The sequence below is a fragment of the Bombyx mori genome, chromosome 11 (assembly GCF_030269925.1).
Source record: "Bombyx mori chromosome 11, ASM3026992v2".
Classification (NCBI taxonomy): Eukaryota; Metazoa; Arthropoda; class Insecta; order Lepidoptera; family Bombycidae; genus Bombyx; species Bombyx mori.
Window position 1 is genome coordinate 12,163,482 of NC_085117.1, and position 27,392 is coordinate 12,190,873.

At 35.3% G+C, this 27,392-nt stretch overlaps 3 protein-coding genes across 4 annotated transcripts; 1 reads left to right on the top strand and 2 right to left on the bottom strand.

Annotated features, from left to right (window-relative positions):
• Positions 1-2,386: 2,386 nt before the first annotated feature.
• LOC101740470 (chromobox protein homolog 5-like) lies at positions 2,387-9,467 on the bottom strand. Its single transcript, NM_001285966.1, is given in 6 exon segments — positions 2,387-3,646; positions 4,051-4,175; positions 6,604-6,750; positions 6,841-6,981; positions 8,957-9,100; positions 9,171-9,467. Coding segments are annotated over 6 exon segments (831 nt in total). The 5' UTR covers positions 9,420-9,467; the 3' UTR covers positions 2,387-3,621.
• Positions 9,468-15,574: 6,107 nt separating this feature from the next.
• LOC101740337 (acyl-coenzyme A diphosphatase FITM2) lies at positions 15,575-18,327 on the top strand. Its single transcript, XM_021351485.3, has one exon. It carries the CDS (start codon positions 15,699-15,701, stop codon positions 16,785-16,787), a length of 1,089 nt encoding a protein of 362 aa, XP_021207160.2. The 5' UTR covers positions 15,575-15,698; the 3' UTR covers positions 16,788-18,327.
• Positions 18,328-18,666: 339 nt separating this feature from the next.
• Positions 18,667-26,847, bottom strand: GDAP1 (ganglioside-induced differentiation-associated-protein). Of its 2 annotated transcripts, XM_062670814.1 has the most exons (6): positions 25,481-26,847; positions 24,945-25,377; positions 24,666-24,858; positions 24,149-24,328; positions 21,400-21,600; positions 18,667-19,365 (listed from the first exon to the last, which is right to left on the bottom strand). In XM_062670814.1, exons 2-6 carry the CDS (start codon positions 25,065-25,067, stop codon positions 19,064-19,066), a joined length of 999 nt encoding a protein of 332 aa, XP_062526798.1. In that variant the 5' UTR covers positions 25,068-25,377; positions 25,481-26,847; the 3' UTR covers positions 18,667-19,063.
• Positions 26,848-27,392: the final 545 nt, after the last annotated feature.

Below are 27,392 nucleotides of genomic sequence, written 5' to 3' on the forward strand. Positions count from 1 at the left end.
TTTCATGCTTTCGTCTCACGATTCCCCAGTACCTGTTTATAGAAACCGGGTTTCTTACATTTGAATTTGCAAATATCACCAGTTTATAATATTTATAAGCATATTGTGAGCTGGAGATAGTTTTAAAGCATTTTATTTACAAGCCAAACCACTAAATAAAACAATCAGTATTTTACAGTGGCCTAGGAGCTAAACCAGTGTTCCGATTTTGCAACGATACCTCCAGTTAAATTCGGACATCAGTTGACTCCGGTTGTCGGCGCATCCTGTGTATTAGTTACAGTTATAAATAAAATATCACGGTAAATACAATTTATTATTTATTGCGTCCCCCATTTTAGGCACATATTTGTTGCTTTGGTTGCTTTTACTATGAAGCCTCAGATACGTGGGTATAAGAGGCCGTTCATTATTTCAGTAAGGACGTTTCTGATATTATTATTTTTTAAGGGTTTTTATGACCTGGTAACTGAGAGCTTTAAGTCATGTCTTATTTTAATTTATATTCATATTTTTATGAAAAATTATATTATAGAGTGAAATGAAATGAAGATGATTAATTTGAGATATTAATCAGTTGGGATGAAATGAAATGAGATGATATGGGATGAAATATACATAATATCAGTAAAATGGTGGTCATTTACTAAGATTTTTTCAGTGGACTTTTTGGAGGATCCCGAGAAGTTACGTCCAGCGGCTTTGTTTCATTTTCCCACATTTGTGCACTTTCACAGATATTAAACAGTTAATAAACCACCGTTATTACACATTTAAACCTGAAGAAACACTAAATAGACAAAATAAAACAAATCACACAAGTTCACTCCTCGCGTTCCCGCCAAAAAGTCTCTGATATTATTATTTGCGACTGCCCCTATCTACTAGTCCAAAAACAAAATTTGCCAAATAACTAAATTTCATTAAAAAAGTTCAGGTAGACTTATAAGGTCCTAACGTCAAGCAAATGTAATTGATAAAACATAAATTTAGCGGTAGCGCAAAATGACATCGTTCATTTTAAGATGATATTATTAGAATAAATAACTAATAAAAGTTTATGAATTCAACGCCGCTGTCAAGTTAATGTTCCGTTCGAACCGAAAGTATTCATTCAGCGATCGGACTTCAATCTACAATAAATATATAGATATAGGCGAAGACCAAATAAGTATAGTAAATTTTTTATTTAGAATCTATTGACAACTTTAGTGTTATCAATACAAAAAACCGGATATTTTTTTCTCTTTAAACGTCAATAACAATATAGAAAATGTAAGACAAAAACAATCTCAAACATTTACTAAGAACAATTATTTTAGACATATTTTTTTTTAAATATGTAATTATTTAGATTTTACTATTATTATATTATATTTTTTATTAAGTTTGGAATTATTTTTAGATGATTGTTTAATCTCAGTAAAATAGATATTATCATTAAAGCTATAAAATGGAAACCATCTTAAAGTCTGAAAACATATCAGTCAAAAACAATCAACAAACAAACAATATTTTGAGTAAATTTTAATTATGCAAAGCTATTATTGCACGATAATAGATTTTTCTTCAAAATAATTAAGGTTAGATTAATAGAAGAAAATAAAATGTAATATTTTTTAAACCTTAAAATGTGTTGTAAAATAAGGAATTTAAGACAAGCTTATCGTAACGCTTTGCTCTTAAATGTCCATTACAAAACGCACAATACGCCTCGTGAAGTATGCGTAAGATTAGCTATACTTCCTTCCTCCCAACCTTTACATTACAATGAACGGCTCCTCTAATGCCTTACCCCCAATCGCGCGATGGCTACGCTGTAGAAATAGCCAGTAACAGTCGAAACACGCGCCCCCGCGGTCAAGATTTAATAGAGATTGACCTTAATTTATCACCTTGACTGCCATGTAGGTCACCAAGGTACCTCAAGCACCGGTCACCGTCCTCGCCCAACCCGTCGCTTGCGACGAAAGGCTCGGCGAGTAAGTTAATCCATAGACACAGCCCACTGAGTTTCTCGCCGGATCTTCTCAGTGGGTCGCGTTTCCGATCCGGTGGTAGATTATGCGAAGCACTAGGGTCAGTGTTAGCAACACTTCTGGTTTGTGCCCCGTGAACTCACCTACACGTTAGGGTAAAGCTGTAGCTGTAGTAGCCTCTCAAGGCTATCAGGCGTAATAAGGCGCCGGTATATCTAGTACACTTTGGGAAAGACGTATCCATTTATACTGAGAATGAAATCTATTTCTAAGAGACCTAAAAGACTATAACATACATTAACAAACAAAAGAAGGTAAAGTTAGGCAATTGCGGCGCCTTCATGACAGACGATATTATAGGTGACCTACATGGTAGACAACGTGTTAATAATGACGCAAATAGTCTGTGACATTTCAAGATTTAATTTGGTATAACGAAGTTACGAGTTATATTAATAGTGTTTAAAAAATGAAATTATAATATTGCTCATACAGAAGTAATTTTGAAATCTTGGATTTTTGTAATCTAATTTTCAAAAAACCTTCTATCAAGTTTCGCGTATTACACATTACACGTTACAAAATTAAACCTTGTATTTAAGGGATATAATGACGCGATCTTGCGTTGAATATCGTGTTGATGAACAACAATGCCTTATGATGATGATATACAAAACAAACCATACGGAAATGCTTTTAATTCTAAAGGTTTTGCAAGTATGTATATAAACACCGTGCTTAATTTTCTAATCTTATAAATAACGTAGTCTTAAAAAGAGAAGAATGGAGCATTAGAAATCTTGAAAAGAATGAAAACGTATACAACAATAGTTCTCAAAAATTACAACATAGGTTTCAATACAGATATAGTCTTCCCTAAACAAATTTATATAAAATTAAGTAGAAACATAGAGGCATTATATGTTTGTCACAACATAATACTTCATATTATATTTTTTACAAAACTAAATATGTTGCAACACACTAATGTGTATCCTTATTCAAAACAATTCTCGACAAAGAGCCAATAAGTTTGCATTAAACCTTTTTTTGTAAAAATCGTTATTGTAGCTGTCTGTGTAAAGTATTGTTAATGCTTTGATCTTAGAAATCTTACAATAAAAATAGTCAAATAGACAATTAACCTATTATAGAATAGGCACAATTACACTTTTTAATATTTTTAGCTCCATTTTCGAGAATCATTGCACTTATATCCATAGGAAGTACATTTATACTAGTTAGTAAATTATCAAATCTTCATGAAAAATAATAACGATGTAAACTGGAAAATGTTTTGCAGGCATAATTTTAAATTCGAATATGTTCAAATAGCTTGATGTACATTTGCATATTAATGAAATAATGAACTACTCTTTTTGATATTAATTTTTTTTTTACTATTATTCTGTTAATGAGTAAGCTATATTCAGAAAATAATAACTTGTACATTCACATTTAGATATTTTTACTTTGAAAGAAATATTTTGGTTTTCATTTAAATATGCATTGAAAATGAGAACTGTGTCATTTTCATATTAAAGTTAAATCTATGATTCACATATTCAATTAAGAAGCACACACAATACCACAAAATTCTTGAAGATTTGGTATAACTATCAATTTTACAACTTGTGATTCATTACTCGGCATTATCATAACGCACCCTGAAATTTTAAACAAATTGGTATTAAGCAATATTGCAGTATTTGATTTTGTCATATCATTCTTCTCGCATTGAAACTGTATAATCTCAAAACTTACTAATTTTACAGGAGTGTTTTAAAGGTTTAACACGTGATATTTTTAATAGTAATCATCTTTGCAACGTATATTTTTTATTTTTTACCAGTTACATTATCTGTCTTTTAAAGTAAGATAAAACTATGTACCAATTTTGTTAATAGTAAAAAATATTAAAACTACTAAGCTACGCTCTTTTGACAGTATTTATTAGAAAAATACTGGTGATACCAAATGATTCTGCATATTAACTCAATTTCCAATATTTTTGGAAATTGTACACTTTTAATGCGAAAAGACGATATGTCTACCTTAATATTATTATTACCTTTGACGCTGTCCACGTCTCTTACTAAGACGACGCCCTGAGCTTGGATCTTGCAACGTGAAGCGGTTTGTAGTCTCCGGAGCAACTCTCAAATTTCGGGAATCCAATGAACGGGCGCTGCTCACCTAAACAAACAACACTACTATATAAGAGATGAAGTTTTAATTATTTTATTAAAAACAATAACAATAACAATAAACAAATTGAAATACTGCTTCTCCATAAGTATTCATGCTGATTCTTGATTAATTTCAAGGTCAAATATTGTTCTAAAACTTGGGTTTGCATAATTTCTATAACGGCAATAACAAGATGTATACAATAACGACTAGCGGGACTCTCAATCACAGCCGAAATCCGAAAGCCATCAAGACTATACCGCTAACTCGTACACCTGTGATACTGCGGTGGGTCATCAAAACCACTGTTGCTTGGGAAGTGAGGTCATCAATCAGCTAGATGTTCTTTCTATAGAGAGTCTGCTCGTCTCGCCACAGCGGGAGTGGCCCTCGTCGTCGGGAGGATAAAGAGACTGGGCCTCGACGTGGCGCTCAGTAAATCCGAGGCCTTGTGGTTTCACGGGCCGCGGAGAGCGCCACCTGTCGACGCCCACATCGTGGTTAGGGGCGTCCGGATAGGGGTCGGGGTGCAGTTAAGGTAGCTAGGCCTCGTGTTGGACGGCCGGTGGGCTTTTCGTGCTGACTTTGCGGAGCTGGTCCCCCGATTAATGAGGACAGCCGGTTCTTTGAACCGACTGCTCCCCAATATCGGGGGGCCGGATCAGGTTGTACGTCGCCTCTAGGCTGGGGTGGTGCGATCGATGGCCCCGTACGGTGCGCCTGTATGGGCTGAGCCGCGCAATCGGGCTACTATGGCTCGGTTCCTGCGCCGGCCGCAGCGCACCGTTGCTATCAGGGTCATCCGTGGATATCGCACCGTCTCATTCGAGGCGGCGTGTGTGTTGGCGGGGACGCCGCCATGGGAGCTGGAGGCGGAATCGCTCGCTGCCGACTATCGATGGCGCAGTGAGCTTCGTGCTCTGGGCGTGGCGCGTCCCTCCAAGAGTGAGCTGCGGGCGCGGAAGGCCCATTCTCGGCGATCCGTGCTCGAATCGTGGTCGAGGCGGTTGGCCAACCCCACGTGGGGTCTACGGACCGTCGAGGCGGTTTACCCAGTCTTTTATGACTGGGTGAATCGTGGCCGAGGACGCCTCACCTTCCGTCTGGTGCAGGTGCTGACTGGGCACGGATGCTTCGGAAAGTACCTGCACCGGATAGGAGCTGAGCCGACGACGAGGTGCCACCATTGTGGACACGACCTGGACACGGCGGAGCATACGCTCGCTGTCTGCCCCGCTTGGGAGGTGCAGCAACGTGTCCTTGTCGCAAAGATAGGACCAGACTTGTCGCTGCCTGGCGTCGTGGCGTCGATGCTTGGCGGCGACGAGTCTTGGAAGGCTATGCTCGACTTCTGCGAGTGCACCATCTCGCAGAAGGAGGCGGCGGGGCGAGTGAGGCAAAGCTCTCCTCACTACGCAGAAACCCGCCGCCGCCGAGCAGGGGGTCGGGACCGGGGTCCCGTCCGTAACCCGGCCCCCTAAGGGCTTCGGGCTCCACCCGCTTTGTGCGGGGAGGAACCTAGGCGTGGGAGGTCGCTTCCCCCGACCGCTCCGGGGGAAGGAAGGTGTAGCGCGGCGCTATCAATCGGGCTCTTGGCCCGTCGACCGAGGGAACCGGCGGCCGTGTTGCTGGCGGCCGCCGGTTCGGCGTCTGGGGGACGGCGGGATGGATGTAATGTGCTCTGCGTAAACCCTGTCCCGCCGTCTCAATAGCTCCGACTGGGTTCCCACCCGGTCCGGGGTAGGGCGCCGGCTGTGAGCGGCAGGAGTTTTTAGTGAGGTTCGACTCCCACATACCCCATCAGCCGTGCGGGTGGGGATCTGGCGATTTTCTCCTGTGGAAAAAAAAAAAGATGTTCTTTCTGCCATCTTTTTTTAATCTTTCACACAAGTCCCAAAGCTGGCATATGAAGAGACAAGATTCGGGAGAAATCCCTATTCCGACTGCTGGTTTGGTGATAGTGGAGAAAAAGAAGAATTTCGGTGACAGTCTGGTGGGGCAAGAAGAGCGCTCTCTCATGCCTCGCCGTCTGCTTTTGCAAGATGGTAAACTCGCAGACTCGCTTTTTTTTATTGTTTAGGTTGGTGGATGAGCTCACGGCCCACTTGATGTTAAGTGTTTAACGGAGCCCATAGACATCTACAACGAAACTGCCGCCACCTACCTTGAGATGGGCCCCGTCGCCAACAATCACAGTAGAAATGCAAGTCGTCCATATTTTAAAGGCAAATGTGAGAATATAACAATACAGAATATATGATACAGAATATGTGATATCACCCTACTGCGACGCGAATGGCTTTCTAAAGTGTTAAACATGAAATATCTCTAAACTGCTGGGCATCCTGTTTAGATATTGCACTTTAAATTCTGATAATTACTGTTAGTAATCAGATAAAAATGTATACGACAAGAAGTAAATTTCAATGCTAACTTTATCCATGAACTTCTTTATGAGTTCTGAACAGTTCAGGTTGCTCTCAGGTTCCCATGAGTCAAACTTGCTAGACCAGCCCTTCCAATGGATCAAAAATTCTCTTTTTCCATTTTTCTTGTGATGTACTTCTAAGATACGCTCGACCTGAAAATAATGTTACAGAAGTATAATAAACTTAACATTTATTATGTCGTAAAGTTTTTAAATCTAATACTTTTTGTTATTTGTAATTACCTCATATTCAGCATTTTCATCTGCACTAGTGTCCCATTGAGATTTAGCTCTTTTTGCTGGCACTTTAGTTTCTTTTGTCTTTTTTGATTTTCTTTTAAGAGCAGCACTAGGTTTTCGTTCCTTATTTTTAGAATTCTCCTTCTGCAAATGATGTAATAAAATTAAGAAATCTTTTTAAAATTACCATCAACACCTCTTTGATCAGTAATACAATTAAAATAAAAAGGTAGTTAAGAGCTAAGTTGTTTGTAAGGAACATATTAAAATACTCAATGAAACATATTTTTTATAACTGTATAAATAAGGTAAGAAAGAGGGAAAATATACTAGAAAATATAAAAAAAACATTGACCAAAATATTCCCCACACAAGCCCCATGGACTCTCTTTTTACATTGCACGCAAAATAGCAAAGATCAAGTCACTCCTACTTTATTACTACATACAATACAAAGGCGAAGCTTAGTCCCTGGTAACTTTTAAAAGAAAAAAAAAGTTAAAAGTTTAAAATTTATGTCAGATCCTTCTGTTGCACAAATGTATCAGTGTTAATAATGTCTTCCAAAATAGTACTCTTTTTTTGGAAATTTCACTACTTTCGCTACAAATACGCATTCTTCTACTTGTAAACATTTTAATTTCTTTGTCACTATTTTCATGAAGTGAAACATGCTCACTCAGATTTACAAGTGTTTTCATCATCACTACTTGATGAATTTGACATTTTACAAGTAAAAACTTAAAAAAGTACAAAAATCAATGCTAAATTCACACCATCATCATCATTCTTTCCTATTACCCTCTGCTGGGGTGTAGGGCTCGAATGAAATCCTTCCATTACTAAAAATAAATTAAAGTCTAATGCTAAACTCACAGCATAATAATTTATTTATAAATGTTATTAACTTATTAAAAACATTACACACAAGCGCTAAGCCACATCTGTACAGATTGATACCTATGCCAACACTGTACATAGTCATTATTCAGACACTGCACTATTGGCATTCAAAATTGAGCTATCGACCATTGTGAGGTTAAATAATTTGGTTAATTTCATTTGTTTCCTTTGGTTTCCCTCTTATTTATTTTCTCAAAAAACTAGGCATTTACTTGTACTAGTTCCTTGTATCTCTTTATATATCATCAAATAGATAAGCATATATTTTTAATTAAATTTTTGGTAAATATTATTGTTACAGATATAGATTTTATTAAAAAAGACAGTAAACCTTTATATAACAATCAAAAGTAGCACCATCAGCTTCTCATTCAGAGCAATATCTTTAGTATAAAAAGAAACTATAACACAAACAATGGACAATGATTTTCCAATACAGAAAATACACATCCATCAAATGTTATAGTAAAAGATGTTATCTTTATCAAAAATAAAATAAAATAAAATGACATGATTGGCACTAAACTATTTGTGTTTGCCTATTTCTGATGCAAAGCAGTTGCATGCACTCTGTTTACAGGGTGGGACAGCCCTAACGTTTGGGTAGTAGCTTGCAGGTAATGAACACCACCTAGACTGTGAGCTTGTTTAATGTTCAGTCATTAATACAATAACAAAAATATTGCTGCAACAAACCATTGAACTTTAAGGCTCCCTGCGCACTAGGCAGCCTGGCTGCAGCAACCAAAATATATGAGCAGCTAGTTATAGCAGCCAATCAATGCCAATTTATGATCTTTTCAACGAGTGATTTTAACTTTATCTTGCAAAAAACGCAAAGCAAAGAAAAGACACTGGATTCATCCTCTTTTTCTAGAACAGCATTCAAAAGGCTTATACTGTAACTATTTTAAAGATGTTCATACACACCCAGACTGGTTTTTTTTTAAAACAAGAGATTGTACAAGCATGCTGTGCCATATAACTAACATTTGGCATAACGAACAGGCGCATTGTATTGGCTGCCGCAGCCAAGAGTTCCGGGCTGCTTATGTGCGCGGGCTCCCATACAACGCCTTAAATTCGCCTGGTTGCCGCAGCCAGGCTGCCTAGTGCGCGGGGAGTCTAAGTATACATTATGGACCATGAATCCTTCTCTTAATTGTATATATTTAATACCTGAATTTAAAATCTGAGTTACAATAGTGATACTTACTTCTTCATTAAATTTTCCGATTAGTTCAGGACAAGACAAAGTTTGCTCAGGTTCCCAAGTATCACTGTCTGCAGAATATCCTTTCCAGCGAATCAAATAATGTAGTTTGCCTTTAATCTTCTTAGAATCAAGAATTTTCTCGACCTGCAAATATTGAGTTAGCTTTACATTGATTGGGAAACAAACAAACCGGGAATAAACCACACAAACGCACCTCATATTCTTCTTCAACGACACTTTTGTCTTTTGCCGCTTTATTTTTCTTTGTTTTTCCTTTGCCAGATTTGCCTCTTTTAGTTTCTTTGGAAGTGTTCGAAAAATCATCATTGTTTTGATCGACGCTTTCATCAGTTACAGATTCGACAGTTTTGTTCTCCGTCGCAGTTTGATCGTCATTTAACAAAGATCCATTAGTAGATGATACTACATCATCATCTGTACGATTTTTTGATATTTTTCTCATAATGAACTTGATAAGCAGACCCTTCTTAAAATATCACAAAATAAGCAGAGCAAATGGAGGGAAAATGGTGGCTTCACCTCTTCATTCTTTTTTAAAGGATTTTATGACCTGGTAACTAAGACCTTTCAGTCATGTCTTATTTTAATTTATATTCTTATTTTTATGAAAAATAATAATATGAAATGAAATGAAGATTGAGAAGAATTTGAGACGTTAATCAACTGAGATGAAATGAACTGAAATGAGATGAGATGTAATGATATGGGATGAAATATAATCTTAGTAAAATGGCGGTCATTTACTGGGATTTTTCAGTGGAGTTTTTGGAGGATCCCGAGAAGTTACGTCCAGCGGCTTTGTTTCATTTTCCCACATTTGTGCACTTTCACAGATATTAAATAGTTAATAAACCACCGTTATTACACATTTAAACCTGAAGAAACACTAAATAGACAAAATAAAACAAATCACACAACATCACTCCTCGCGTTCCCGCCAGAAAGTCCACCCCTTCATTCCCTACTTTGTCAAGCGTAATATTAAACCAAGCTATTTATTAGTCTTTGGTTTTGATTTTTGGCGGGAACGAGAAATGCCAAGTTTTGTGTGATTTCTTAAATTCTGTTAAGTTATAACGTTTCTTCAGATTTAAATGCTTAGATCATTAAGAGAACAGTTTGGGATCTTTGAAAGTTTAGAAGGGCTAACTAAAATGAAATTTCTGAATGTGGCGCCGGAGTCTGACAAAACCCGGTCTCTTACCCCCCTCGACCAGGTATCCGTAAATGGATTCCCCAGCGTTAAAAAAAAGGGTTCTTCCGAAAATTTTTGGTGCTGATTAACGACGAAAGGGAAGATCTTCCACCGAGCGGCTGATAATGCTCGGTAGACCGACGGTCCCAATGTTGTTGTTCGGAACTTGTATATATGCGCTTTATCTTGAAAATGTCGTAAGCGAGATTCAGGCATCTGTCAATTATCTTGCGTTGTATGATGGCTACCCGCCACATCACTCCCCTCCGAGACCGGAGGTCGTGTCATTTAGTTAGCGTTGTCCGTGCTGAGATTAGCTTGCAAGTGCCAGTGCTGCTCGAAGTTTAATTATTAATTATTTAATTATTTAGTTTGCGGTGAGTCGAAACTGAGCTTGAATGCTGCGTGATTGTCGCCAGTGCTGCTTGAAGTCTGCGGTGAGTCGAGACTGAGCTTGAATGCTGCGCGATGAGGCAGTGTAGGTGCGTGCCGTAGGGCCAGGAAGCGCGGTGAGTCGGCTGCGATGGTCCTGTTGAGGCTGCGATGCTGGCTTGCTGTGGGACGACTGTCGATGACTTGCTTTTATCTGCGAGAATGCGGGGATTGTGGTAGCCGAAGTTCTTGATGCGCTGATGATGAATCAGAAGGTTGCGTGTTCACATCACGTCGGGGTCACCAGTTTGGTGCTGATTAATGACGAAAGGGAAGATCTTCCACCGAGCGGCTGATAATGCTCGGTAGACCGACGGTCCGAATGTTGTTGTTCGGAACTTGTATATATGCGCTTTATCTTGAAAATGTCGTAAGCGAGATTCAGGCATCTGTCAATTATCTTGCGTTGTATGATGGCTACCCGCCACAAATTTACTAAGAAAACAGTAAAGGAGTTGGATAACTAAAAGGCTATTTCATTTCATCCTGTCCAACCTCTACATTGCTGTCTTATCGCACCTCATTCAATTTAATTCCCTACCATTTTATTTTTCATCCAACAGACATGAGTTCGCCATTTTAACTAAATATTTAATTATTTTTTTAAGCGATCTTATAACCTGGTAATTGAGACCTTTAAGTCATGTCTTATTTTAATGTTCTTAATTTATGAAAAATGATAATATGGAGTGAAACGAAATGAAATGAAGATGATTAATTGGAGACATTAATCAACTGGGATGAAATTAAATGAAATGAGAGAATGATATGATATAAGATGAAATATAATCTCAGTAAAATTATGGTCATTACCTGAGATTTTGTTGGTGGACTTTTGGAGGATTCCGAAAAGTTACGTCTAGCGGCTTTGTTTCATTTTCCCACATTTATGCACTTTCATAGATATTAAACAGTTAATAAAGCAGCGTTATTACACATTTAAACCTGAAGAAACACTAAATAGACAAAATAAAACAAATCACACAACTTCACTCCTCTGGTTCCCGCCAAAAAGTCCCAATTAAATATTTAAATATATATTTTTGGGTTTTATGACCTGGTATCATGGAGTTAATAAGTACCTACAACTGGTATTTATAACCCCAAATCATAGAGTTACTATTCTAACTGGAGTGCTTACTTCGTTTGACATAAAAACTAAAAATATACTTTATCTCTATGGCTTAAAGTTTATTTTTAAATAGCAAAAGATGTAAGGAAAAACGGTCTGAAAAGAGAATGATTATTAAGTGGTGGTGTCCCTCTCGCACATTTTACAAACAAAAAGCAGTGTTGCTAGCTTAGAGGATTTTCCATAAAATCTCGGAATTTGGACCCCCGTCTTAGTTATCAAAAATGGCTTTTAGTGGTTAGTGGATTTTTTAGTAGCTTGGGCGTTGTTGAAAATTATTGAAAAGGTTAAAATCAATCCACTTTACAGGATTTTAAACATTTTATGACAATAATATATCTAAATACATATTATTTAAACGATGTGACTTAAACTTAACTAGAAAATATTGCGTCAATTTAGAATTTCCATCAACGTCAAAAATTAAATTGGTTCAACATAAACGTACAAAGTTATGGTGAATTTATTTTCTGATGATGACAATTTATTAAAATAAATTATATAAGAAGTATTGATTATATGATATATATTGATTTTTAATAGAACATCATATATTAATAAAGCTCATTAACAAAAAAAATATTGTTCTATATTAATAAGAACTCTGTTTAATGGAAAATTTTATGGTAGGTACGTAGATTTCTGATGGTTTTCATGTTGAATTTGGTGGGAAGCCAGATTAATTGTTGGCATCACCGAAAAAGAGCTATGAATGGATTAAAAGAAAAATGGCGTCTATTTACATTTGTAGTGCGAAGTTAAAATGGCACTGATACAGCTTGTGGCTTGTTTTTTTTTCGAAAATCGTAAAAGTTTCCGTGTAATCATGGTGAACACTTTTAATATAAGTGGTTTTAAGCGAGAATCCTCTCCAGTTTGTGGAATATCCTTCCATATGTCAGATTCATTGATAAATTTTTACTAGTGTGAGCATATATTTTTAAAATGTGAGATATATTTTCTCATTATAATATTTAATACCATTTGTCTTGTAAATTGTACTTAATCTATGTCATATACTAAATTTGAAAAAACAATCGTGAAAACTATAATTTTGCAATGTATTTTTCATATTATAAGAGCCATCACGTGGTATTTCTTGAACTTTTTTTATTGTATTGAATAGCGTCGCACGCAAGCATGTATATCATTTGCCTGACGTTAAGCGAACGAGGAGGATCTTCTAGTAAATATGACTTTGGAATTTCTGGAAAATGTCCTTTAAAAAGGTCAAACAAGAAGAATCAAGTACTCAAACGCAAGAAATAAAAAATACCCCGAGAAAAGCAAAATTACGACAAGATGTTAAGGTATTGAAACAAAAACTTAAAAGTCGTGAAATAGTGATTGTAAATATAAAGTCGATTTTAGATTTATTAAAGAAAAATGGCGATTTTTAATTGAATTGAAATTTAAATTGCGAAATTTTAATGATACTCATGGTCCACTTAGATATTGATTAAAATAAATTATGTATTTCGTTGAAAAAAAAGAATTTACTTAAAAATAAATAGAGGAAATGTTATATTATAAGATTACAGAAAATTTACTGAACTTAATAATAATAATATAACCAATATTTTGTAAATAGAGATCAAGTACTATGTGTATTGTGTTATGTGTATTGACTTGTCATTTAAGAGTTATTTAATTGTTTACATATAACAAATAAATGAATTTCAGTTCATTTCATTTTATTACCCATTGTGTTTTATTTCATAAAATGTAACTAGTAGACTTAATATACACGTGTCATGATAATAGCACAGAAGTAAAAATACAAGTAATTTTAAATCAATTGAAGATGTGAATGTAGGAAAAGAGCACCCGATACGCGCAGACCATGTGTGTTGCAGTGTCTCACTCAGTGTGTCAAATATTAATTTGCACGGCCCACTTAGCCAGTACACTAAAGTAGGAATTGCGTAATTAAGTTCAACATAATATTTAAGTCGCGGTTGAGTATTCGGACGTTAAACATGAGTTTGAGGAAGTTTAAGTAATAGCACTGAGGTAATGATGTTTGTAATAAAACTCAGTGCTAGATTTTCGACAACGCAGCAACTTCCAAAAAAAAACGTCGAAAAAAGGCACCATGACGACGAAGCAATGTTTAGAATTGAATTTACATAAATAAAACGTTGCAAGCACGTGTTTTGTATTTACATAGGGTTACACAGAATTACTTAAGGTAAATTCAAAACTGATGCATGTGTATAATTTTATCCTATAAATAAATTTTATATGGTCACCACATTAGACAAGGACACCGCGACCAAAAAGTATTCTCTTTCGAGACCGATTTCTCGGCATCAGACAGCACTCCAGTTGTAGGTACTTATTAACTCCATGCCCCAAATATATATTTTTTTTTAAGAGATTTTATGACCTGGTAACTAAGACCTTTAAGTCATGTCTTATTTTACTTTATATTCTTAATTTTATGAAAAATGATAATATGGAGTGAAATGAAATGAAGATGATTAATTTGAGACATTAATCAACTGGGATGAAATTTAATGAAATGAGATGATATGGGAAGAAATATAATCGCAGTAAAATGGTGGTCATTTACTGAGATTTTTTCAGTGGACTTTTTGGAGGAGCCCGAGAAGTTACGTCCAGCAGCTTTGTTTCATTTTCCCACATTTGTGCACTTTCACAGATATTAAACAGTTAATAAACCACTATTATTACACATTTAAACCTGAAGAAACACTAAATAGACAAAATAAAACAAATCACACAACTTCACTCCTCGCGTTCCCGCCAAAAAGTCCTAACCCCAAATATTTAAATATACAGGCCATAGATTATACACTTATACGCTGTGATCATTTGCTAATTTAATGAATAGGTAACCGGCAGGTGACTGAAGTTAGCCCCTCAAAATAATTTTTTTTCCTATTTTCTACTTATTTTCTATTAATTCGTTTGTTCATCATTTGTCCTTGATTGTTCACCGTTAGTAATTGTTTGTTCTGCGTTTATTTATTTTAAAATAATTTTTAAAAATATATCTACAAGTTAGGCCCCCAATTGCAATTTTTAATATTTTTTCATCCTTAATGACTCGTAAATATTCATTTTCGATTGTTCTTATATAAAACACGTTTGTTCTCTTTCGAAATCACGCGTTTTTTCCATTACATTATCTCTGTAAAGATAAATAATGAACATATTTACTTATTTGTTTATATTACCTATGTGAACTCTTAACCTATCTTTTTTATACCTTCATAACGATAGGTAGGAGGATGGAAAAATTGTATTTGATCTAACTTTACGCGAATGCACATTATTTCATTTATTTATTTTATAATTAAACTGTATACCAATTATTTATACCAATTATTATTGTTTTTTTTTTTCACGATTAAAACCGCGTAGAAAGTTTAGGCATTATAGTTGACGCATGCGTAGTACACATATTTTGCATACATTTATTCAACTAATACAAATAGTTAATTAAACAAAAAATGAGTAATTTCGAAAGAGAACAAACGTATTTTATATAAGAACAATCGAAAATGAATATTTACGAGTCATTAAGGACGAAAAAATTTTAAAAATTGCAATTGGGGGGCTAACTTGTAGATATATTTTTAATAATTCTTTTAAAATAAATAAATGCAGAACAAATAATTATTAACAGTGAACAATTAAGAACAAATTATGAACAAATGAATTAATAGAAAATAAGTAGAAAACAGGAAAAAAAAATTTTTTTGAGGGGCTAACTTCATTCACCTGTAACCGGCGCGGTCCACTGAAGTATGAACCGGTCATATACCTATCATAGATAATGCACATAGACACTTATCAAATGTAATGAGTGTATTATCTATACCTATCATTGCCTAGTCTGTACCCAACTAGCGTGTGTGTGTAACAGTGAAATAGCTTAATGGAAATGTAGGAAACGAATAGTGTAAAAATAACGTAAATCTTTAAAAGAAAACATGACAAGCCGAACAAATTTCAAAAACACACGTATGAATTACAGGGCACAAAATGATTCACCTGAACCAAAAGGAACAAAACCAACACGCGAAGCTTCATCAATTCAAGAAGTACTAACTCTAATGATAGTGCACATTTGTAAGAAGATACTTTTCTTTGACACAAATTTAAAAATAGCACTCTATTTGGGTGCTCTTTTTCTTTTATCACTAATTGCTGATGTGCTCACTTTTCCAAAATCTTATTTCTCGAGAAGTGATAATTTTTTTAATCAATATTTCGTCAAAATTGGGTGGTTTTGGACATTAGTTATCACCGTGCCTTACGTTTTATTAACATCGTATACGACATGTTGCGGGAAAAGACGGATGATTGCCACCGCTCACATGGTTAGATTATTAATTGCCACTGTGTTTTGGTGGGGATGGACTACACTTTTCAATGTTATTGAAAATAATTATGGACGGTGTAATTCAAAATCATATGATAACAAAATTACATGTCTGAAAAATGGATCATTTTGGAATGGGTTTGACATATCAGGTCATTGTTTTATTTTAATATATTCAAGTTTAGTTTTAATAGAAGAAGCCAGAGCAATAAATGGATGGGAGCGCATTAAAGATTACATCAGAGATGAAAGATACTCATGGAGTATTGATGACAAAGCAATCAGTACAAACCCACTTAAAAATATAACTAGTGAAGAATTGGAGATTTTAAAACGATCTTATGAGAAATTTACACCTTACGTAAGAGGACTTTTTATTGGCATTGCTGCATTACAATTACTATGGGATGTTATGCTTGTTTCAACTATACTCTATTACCATATTATGGTAGAAAAGTTCATCAGTGGAGTAATAGCCATATTGACATGGTTTGTAACGTACAGGGTCTGGTACACCTTTCCATATATTTTACCAAATAAACCTGGGCAAGGTGTCTTTAAATACAATAAAGGAAAAGCACAGGCACCAACTCCGGTATACCTTAAAAGGATGAGTTCTGTAAATGGCAAGCATTTTATGGGTATGCCTATCAAAAACCAAAATAGTGTTGATTCTACAAATCAAGATGACACTTAATGATATTCAATTCCAATTATGGATTTTTTGTGTAAATTAATTGGAAAAATGGTTTGGGAAATACCTAATTAAGCTTGAGAATTGTGATTTTGTGAATGTTCATTACAAGGGGCTTTTATTGCTGTAAATGGACTGGAATAATTATAAATGAAAATATATTTAAAATCTGAGGTGGACAGTTTCAAATTACACCACTAGTGACTTATGAATAAAAACGGATTCAATTTATTGAGTACCGGTAGAATGGGGCGATTAGGGATTGAGAGGCGAATCGGGAAAAAACCGGGAAAATCTTTCGACGCTCAATATAAGTTTTATATTCGTTGCAAAATCTTCCATTTTTTTGTAGTTTAATAGTAGAATGTTGAAAGTTCACAAAACAACTCTGAATATGCATGATAATAGCTGCTAACTTATAAAAAATCGCGTTTCAAATTAACTTCCTGTGGTGGTAATTATTTTGTGCTAGAAACTTTGCTCTCTTTTATTTATTTGATAATAATAGAAGACGACTATGATTTTTAAACGTTATTTAGTGTTTGAACCAGCATATATATTAAAGGTAAGTCTCAGTTGTTATTGGTTTTAATGTATTTGATTAAATAAAAATACATGTAAAAATCTGTTGTTTTTGGGGATATTGGGGACGTCATAGGTACAAATAACAACGAAAAAGGGGTTAATTGGGATGAGAATACGTGAAATGGAAACGACCTAAGTATAAATAGGTACAGGTTTGTAGGGTTGTCTATGTAGTTATAACAGTATTTTTTAAATTTGTTGGTAAAAATCTGGTTTATTCGAAGCGAAATTGGGAATAAGTCTTTAGTTGAAATAGATAAGCAATTTAATATAAGTAAGTCGATTTTGCAGAGACATGTAACAAGATCAATGAAATCTCAAGGTGGACAAAAATGTCTAAGTAATACATAATAAAATATTTAATATTTGTTCAGAGTGGGGGTATTCATCTGATTAATCCATGGAATAACCGACACACCTAATCTCTTAACCATATAGAAATATCAGCCCCTAAGTACTTACCAAGAACGGAGAAATATAAACCGTTTCTAAGAAAGCCCACTATATATGTATAAATGTATATATATATATATATAAATATTTTGTTGTTACTGCACTGTCGATTGCACCTATAATTGAGGTGATGTCTGCCATGTACTTTTGTCAGTTTTTCAATTTTTTTTATTGATGATCACTTTGTTGGTGCAACTAAATAAATTAATTAATTAAAACTATATATAAAAATAAAAGTAGTGCCAACCCTAGCAAATTTCTCATTTCGTCCCAATTAACCGCAATTTTCGGGTAAATAGGGATTACACCTATTTTTGCATTTTTTGCTTAAACTGGAATGCTACTTGCATAATTTTAAATTAGACAACAAAGATGCCCCCAAGACTCAATCATTTTGATCCTGATATAGCATTATATACATCAACAACTACCTTAAAATTGCTCATAAAGTTGGAATTTGTCCCTAATCGCCCCATTTTACGGTACTCTCCTTAATACATTTTTGTTAATGAACATTGGTTTGGTTTAGAATACTTGAACTTATTCTGTACTCTGCTAGTTGTGCTGCACTGACAGCCCTAGATCTTCTTCAAAAAGCAGTTCTGTGATTGCTTTTTGAAGAGCGGTACAATAGTCATACACGACAGAATTCATGTTCATGTGTCAACTCTGAGAATTACTTAACATGATAAGCTTTATGTCACCCTGTACAGTAAAATCTTTTATAATTTACTTGATTTGAATTTTTTGTTTATTGATTCAAAAATTAGTTCTAAGTTAATTTTACATTTGTTATATGTCAATGTTTTATTGCAATGATTTGTTTTGTGAATAAAACATCATGTGGATTTTTTGTTTTATTATATATTTCTTCTTCAACTATTTTCTAAAATCAACTTAATTTATATAAGTTTACCACTGATTAATACTGATAGTTTCATTGCAGTCGAGCTTGCAGCCCACCTGATGGTGAATGGCTGCTGTCGCTCATGGACGTCAGCAATGCCAGGGGCACAGTCAAGCCACTGCCCACCATAAATAATATCTTAAACCCTTTGGGATTTTTAGATTTGAGAGTAAATATTAACTTACTGATATAAAAGATTACATAATATAAAGCACTGAATTGTTTCAATACTAAAATATTCAGTTAACTTTGACAATAATCAAAGCTATTCAATATTTATTGCTATCAGCAAAGCGAATAAAAATCATAACATGAATCTAAATAGTGATAAGTATTACGAAATAATTTTTTTAAAAATGTATGCTACGGTAAATACCACAGCAAATGAAACAGCACCTGCAGCACCAACATAAACTGGAGGTGGAGCCGTAACTATCATTTTAAGGTGCTGTGGCAAATTTGGAATAGTATTTTTGAATGATTCTCTTTGTCGTACTCGTTCAAAATAGCTCTCAATCAAGGGTCTCTTTCCGTTACTCCAAAAACGTGTTTCTAATCCTAATTCCCAAAGACGTTGCAAGAGGACAGCCAAATTTATGTCTGCAATACTGAAATTTTCGCAGCATAACCAATTACCTGTAAATAAAATAAATTTTTACTAAATTATGTGACAGTGACCAGTTTTTTTGTAGAAAATTTAGTGGTCCTATCTAACCTATCTTATCTAACCATCTGTCCTATACTATCTAACCTATCTGAGGTTAACCGCTTACTCAACCCTGTATTTAATATACTTAACTATACCGACATGTCTCTTCACAAGGTCAATGTATCAATAATTAATTACACCAGATATCTTCGTGACCTAAATGATAAAACGCCCGGTTTATTCGTATCAATCAATGAAAATGTACCGATCATGATTCAAATCACAGAGAATGGTGCCAAATTACATAAAGCGTGCACGAATGCTTGCCACAAGGAAAATAGAAGTCCTGCAGTAAAAAAAATTAAGACTTGTTTTATTATAAACTTGCACGGGTAGATACTATTACCTTGTCTATCTCTACTGCAAAGCATTTACTCATTCCGGTTTAAAGGGTGCGACAGTCGTTATACTACAAAACTGAGACTCACTTTATGTTTGAAGGTGGGTGGTAGTATTCGCATTGTCATGTTTATAGGTTCTGGTTAGCTTACTTAAGACCAAATGAGCCGTGAGTTTTTCATTTATTTTCATTTATCGAAGTTGTCGTGGCCTAAAGGATAAGACGTCCGGTGCATTCGTATGTAGCGATGCACCGGTGTTCGAATCCCGCAGGTGGGTACCAAATTTTTCTGATGAAATACGTACTTAACAAATGTTCACGGTTGACTTCCACGGTGAAGGAATAACATCGTGTAATAAAAATCAAACCCGCAAAAATTATAATTTGCGTAATCACTGGTGGTAGGACCTCTTGTGAGTCCGCACAGGTAGGTACCACCACCCCGCCTATTTCTGCCGTGAAGCAGTAATGCGTTTCGGTTTGAAGGGTGGGGTAGCCGTTGTAACTATACTGAGACCTTAGAACTTATATCTCAAGGTGGGTGGCGCATTTACATTGTAGATGTCTATGGGCTCCAGTAACCACTTAACACCAGGTGGGCTGCGAGCTCGTCCACCCATCTAAGCAATAAAAAAAATATCAAGCCCTTTTTTCTCTATCTATTCGCTGGTAGCCTAAGGGGCTATTCCAGATTCGAGCGGACGTGTAGGTGAACTCATGGGCTCAACCTGCGAGAATTTGCCCTAGCGAGAGCAGTGCTTCGCAGAATCTACCACCGGATCGGAATCGCGACCCATTGAGAATATCCGGGAATAAACTCAGTGGGCTGTGTGTCTATGGGTAATTCGCTTGTCAAACTTTTCGTCGTAGGTAATCGAAGAGGACGGTGACCGGTGCCCAAAAATGCCGAGAGTGGATCCCGGGTATCCGGCAAGACAAGTTTCGGGCGATGACGGCTTCACATTGCCACGTCGTCTGGGTAGGATATGTATGCGACATCACCTTCTCAGATAACAGCAGATCCTATGTGTTATGTGAGTCTGCGAGTAGACCATAAAGTTGCATTTTCATCTGCCTACCTTGCAGCTTGTACAGGTGTACAGTAATAAAGTTTTTAAAAGACGCGTATAAGGATTGGCGCCCAAACAAAGCAATTTTTATCGTCTTCCTTACATCAACAACAATGACTTATCTTCCCGGAAAATCGTTTATGTTCTCGCTATCACTATAGATATTTGAATACAATGTCTTGTGTTATAAACACTATTATTTGGCAAGTTTTCCCCACGATGTTATACTTATATAAAATATAAACTACAACCGGGGTAATGGCTTCAGGTTATCATCTGAATGGAATCCAGATACTAGAAAAAGGGTAGAAAGAGACTGCTTCAAACATCCTACCCGCAGTCTACAATATACACGGTCATTCGACATTCCGAAATATCGGTGTCTCATTATTTAATGAGAAATGTGAAAATCGTAGTGAGTCACTGTAAAATGATAAATAGTACCTAACGTTTATTATTTAAGTGGCCGCGAACGTTTAAAACGGCTCTTGATATCAGTATTTCCTGCAATAGTAGCTAAGAAATCTTGTATGAAATCATTTCGATCTTACCGACAGGTTGTAATTTTAACTGCTCCTCTATTTGGTTCAGAACTTGGTCAACAATGTTTAGAATTTTTAAATATTCCTCTTCATTACTCAGAAGTTCGTGTTTTCGATCTTGAATCTCAGCTTTGTACAACAGGATATGTTTTGCTTTTGGATTTTCATCCGCCAACTTTCTCAAGTTTTGTGAGCTACTCAAATCACCAGCTGAAAACATAACATTACATACATAAGTACATTTTAAATGAACATCATTTTGAAGCTGTCGCTATCTCAAAGTTTGAAGTCTTCGTGTTGTAAAAAATAAGACGCCCAGGTTAATGGTATCGAGCTATTCAAATATGCCGTGTTCAAATCCATTTATTACTCGGAGAAAAAAGGAACATAAAATTTCACGACCAACCGCCACGATAAAGAAATAATATTGTTATAAAAACTCCCTCGTCTATAAATTTTGTATTCTTACTTGAGGTAGGGCGTATTATGAGCACGCGAGAGTATGTACCGCCATCTTGCCCATTTCTGCTGCGAATTAGTCATTCGAAAGTGGGGAAGTCTTTAAACAGAATAAACGAGACTTTGACCTCATGTTTCAAAGTGGGTGGCGGTCACCCAGATACGGAAAAAGAAAGATTCTAAAGTAAAATATACGACTTCGCGAAGTTTGAAATTCAGCACAGCTTCTAGCGCTAATCACTTTTGAATTCAACATATGATTATGTGACAACTATTTATGTTGGAGAAAGATAATATTTTTATATTGTAACAATAAATATGGAAACAAATCCGCTTTTGCCGTCCATTTCAGAAGTGTTCACATTCAATGAAGCTAGAGCAAACACAAGGACATCGGATATTAAGTTTACTACAAATGTAGCTTTTACCTACCAGGCCTTTACCTCTACAAGCTATTAGCAGCCAGTAAGAGGGCTTGTAGAGGTTGTCGGACAAAAGCTATAAAGTACCAAGCGATAATACGATTATCATTTACAAACGTTTCTATTAAAAACAAATTTCAACTTATGGCAACACTCGGACCGTGATTTTAGTGATATCAAAGTGCAGAGTACAAACAGTGTGACCATATGTGGCAGGATCCTGCCATTTTGGCAGGATTGGACTCTTATTTTAGCTTCTGGCAGTTTTTGGCAATATTGGGAATTGGGATAAAGAACATAAATTTCCTTATGGCAACACAATAAAATGTAAAAAATGACAACCCTGAAGATACTTCGTGAGCATGTAGGGGATTTCCCCATACTTGTGCTATATTCGTATCACATTCAATTAACAACTTTAAAACATTGCTTAGAAAGTTGATAATCTTGAAACGAGTATTCATTAACACGAGTTTACGGTTTATATTTCAATTTAATCAGTCATAGAGACATACTTATAGATAGATTCGATTAAGATTTTAAGGTATTAATATCTTGTTAGTGACATTTCTTCGGCGATATACTTATTATTAGTGGTGGTGGTGATGAAGCGAAAATATGAAAGAGCGTATGTGAAAATATGAAACTCCTGTATTTTTACTTTTCTTGGTTTATTACAACGGTTAATAAAGTTGGCATTAATTAGGTATTTTTTACTAGACGTTGGCAGGATTTGTCAGGTTTTCAACTAAAGTAAGGCAGGATCTATAGTTTAGAGATGGTCACACTGAGTACAAATCGAATACGTATCCTTAAACAAATGTCAAAGAGTTCATCACAATAAACTTGTTTCTTGAAATTCTCATTATACTGTCATAAAACAGTAAATTTTGTTCAATACTTATGTTAAGAAAATGTCTGCTAAAGAATCCTTAAAAACTCGCAAGTTAGGTAACTTACCTCCATCGAAAGCATGCCGGCTAAAAGGTGGCGTTACAAACTAACTTAAATGTTACTACGTCACGATACTTCTTAAAACACAAAACTAAGTTTTTATGGCGTTCAAAACATGACGAGTATATGTCCCAGCTGGACGTTATCAATAATAGAAGCACAGCCAAGCTGTTTTATGGCGCGTAGGAATAATTGGGCGAGGAACAAAAAGAAAGCTCGTCCCTCTCTGTGTTAATTCATCACTACTGACGAGCGAAAGAAAGTAATGGAAATGAGCCACCCTGTAAACAGGCTTTCATGGTTTACATGTAAAAAAGTTGATTCAACACTCTTTCGAGGAGGTATCGATCGCATATGCGCGTGTTACTAATGGCGCCGTAGGTCGTTCGTAACACCAAAGTAGATTAGGTATTAGTGAAAACTAGTTTTCTTCCTGAGAACCACGAAAGATTCAGAATGCTCCCATTTAGTGAAATTTTATGGGAGATCAGGGACAACATTGTTACCATGTTATTTACGGAATACTCATTCTGACACAGCCCATGTAGCTACTCCTGTCTAGGGAATCACATTGATTTAAGAGGTATGCGACAGAAACATCTATGGGGACCTGGATAGATGCAGCTGCTAATTTATAAAGCTGGTAGAGCAGGCTAAATATCCCATACCCTACCTTGGTTTTCATTCTTGGCATACCAGCATAAGTTAAACGGTTATGTGATACTCAAAGATTTGAAACCAATATTGCTAAGTCAGAGAACACATTTAAAAATAAACTACATGATGTACTTATAAGTAGCATCAAAGTAATAATAAATATCCTCAAAAAACTAAATACAGTTTATGGTATAGTGAGATAGCCTGTAATAGTAAATTATAAAATAAAATGGTATAAAAATAGACCTTGTTGTTTATCCACTTACTTTTTAAAATCTCTCTTACTGGCAAAATAAATGGAAGCTTTGGACTACCGCAGAGATGTGGATGAAAAAATGAACCAACTGTTATAACTCCAGCAGGCAAAGCGTCAATCAATTCTCGAAATTTGTTTATGGTAGTTACCACTTTTGTATCCTTAGAAACATTTATGAGTGGAACCAAATCTGAAAAATAATTTTATCACTACATATTGAATAATATAACTAAAATGAATAATTTTCATTAACAATTATTTGTAACAATCTTGTTGACCACTTCTTTATTGAAATAGTAATTAATATGATATGTTTTTATTTTTGCTATGTTTTAGATGACTATTGTTTATACTTACATTACATTATTTATATTTATACAGTATTTATTACTTAGCATTACTTAATAAAATGAAAATATATTCTGTATTAGAAAATAAATCATGTATTATCATAAATTAATAACTTAAAATTTTCAAATCACTGAAGCAATTTATTAATCTTAATAAGTGTTAAAATTTTATTATACCAGAGTCTAAATAAAATTCCAGATAGTCCAAAATCCTAGTAGAGTCTGGAATTAACGCATCTTTCACTTTCAAAACTGGTATTTCTCCACGAGGATTTATTTCAAGAAACCAAGAAGAATATTGTTCTCCTTTTGTTATGTCAACAATTAAGGGTTCAAAATCTATATTCTTTTCGTATAAAGCCATTAAAACCTGCAAAATATAATTTGTTTTATCAGTTATCATGGAAGTTATCATAACATATTTGTTTGCTTTTCAATACATAGAAATTTACATACCTTTTGAGAGTAAAAACTGTAATAATTACAATAAAGAAAAATACTACATTTTTTGCCTTCGTTAGTTTTCATGTTTGATTTGGAGATTGGTAGTTTTTCTAAATACTTCTGAACGTAGTGCATTTTAAGAGAAAATTATTGACTTAATTAGAAGCTGTTCTCGTAGTAACAAAAGTATATTCAATTTCTAGGAAATAAATTTCAATACAATATATCCATAAAAAACACGAAAACTTTACGCGGCTTTTTCAATCTAAATTAACTACCAACATTAAGATAAAAAATCACCTGACTTGACGAATGACTTGTCAAACTTAAGGATCATACACACTCATACAGTCAGATTTTTTGGAAAGATGGAAAAACGAGCTCAAACTCAATCTTTGTTTTAGGGTTTTAGCGTTTATAAACATCACAGCTTAATAATGCATATCTGAAAAAACGAGGTCAATTGAAGTCTCAATTTTCTTTAATAGGTACTTTAGTCCTTTGTAACGCTTTTGCTTGAATTACGGATCCAAATTCGAATCACTCACCATAATCATCTTTTATTGATATACATATATGCTATTCGAGGTCTGAGTGAACTGTGTAGTGTTCGCTCACGTGGCCCGCACTAACTTAAAATCATTCCAAGATTTCCAAGTAATTCAATCCCGTTTTTGCAAGATAGCCGTCGGAGCTCCATGGTTTATCAGGAACGTCGACCTCCATGACGACCTGGACTTAGTCCATCAGTAAGTATCTGCAGTCGGCGTCGATGCGCCACTTCGATAAAGCGGCACGACACGAGAACCCTCTCATCGTGGCCGCCGGTAACTACATTCCCGATCCTGCGGACAGAATGGAAAGCAATTGACGTCACCCCAAACACGTCATTTCGGATCCTCCCGATCCAGTAACGGCACTTCTAGGTACCTTAAGCACCGGTCATCGTTCCCGTCGAACCCGTCGCTTGCGACGAAGGGCTCGACGAGTAAATTAACCCTCAGACACAGCCCACTGAGTTTTTCGCCGGATCTTCTCAGTGGGTCGCGTCCGATCCGGTGGTAGATTCTGCGAAGCACGGCTCTTGCTAGGGCTCGAGTTAGCAACGTCATCAGGTTTGAGCCCCGTGAACTCACCCACCAGTCAAGGTTCCGCTGAAATAGCCTCTCAAGGCTATCAACTTAGGTACGAAAAAAAACTGAGTGAACTTATTCTTATACTACCGTAATGCCTGATGTCAGAAACACACCATATGTGTTACCACCACATCTACAATATGTGAGACAATCCTAACTTATTGCCATTGAATGTAAAACTTTTGTAAGGGCAATCGGTCTGTTCGTTTTGGAATGCGGTAATTATTCATGCGGGTCTACAAAGTTAAATATATTTGCAATAGTTTATGAAACATAAGATTTGCAGTTTTTAGCATCCTAGTTTCTTTATTAATATAAATCATCATTTTGTGCACTTGCTTTGAATATAAAAAAAAATGTATTTCATGTTTAAAATGTAATACATGACTGTAATACGTAAGTATTATTAATTTTAGTAGTTGTAATTGCTAAGCTAGTGGAATTTGTGGAAGAGTAAGGATTTTTTAATTGATCATATCTATTTTTTGTTAAATAACAAAATACAAATTGTGTATTATATATCATATATATACACACATATATATATAGTAATAAACTGAAATATTTTATGCTGGTGATAGTTGCCATTAGGACACAGTTCTGTTAGCATAATGGTTTCCATCATCAAGGTGCGAAGCTATCTGAATCTCAAGACAATTTGGTTTAAAAAAAAACCGATCAAAAGATATTTAAAGATAAAGCTAGAAAATAAGCGTTAATTTGAAATGAACCAAATTAAAAATACAGCAAACATGTGGCACTCGGGAACTGCCGCGGTAAAGCTATTGCATAGCATTTTTTATGAACTTACGCAATTATAATTAGACATTCATAATTTAATATTAAAACAATAATAAAACAAGACCACGCTATATTAAACATTAATAAAAGCAAAACATTAACTGTCCCCTTCACACTCATAAGCTAGACCATGCGAGAGAGAGATGGGAAGATTTTCATGATGCGCATGCAGTGTGACGTCACGCCACGTGCTTATTCACAAACACTACACAAGCGCAAAGTGTGAATGTGTTGAACGCGAGCTACATACTACATGGTAGGCGGAGTGAGGGGTGTTAGGTTTTTTTCGTTACGGAATTTCATGATTCGGTCGCCGCGCTCAAGGCCCGCGATAAAAGCTATGCAATAGCAACTTTACTTTATCAATTAATCCTACATATTTAATGCATACCCCAGATTAATGTAATATTCGAAGCTATCGATTTGCCTTGTTCATCAGAAAGAATAGGTATAAGCAAATATTTTGTCTGTGCCTTTCTCCGTCATAGATTATATACTAATAAACAACAATCGCTAGCTTGTA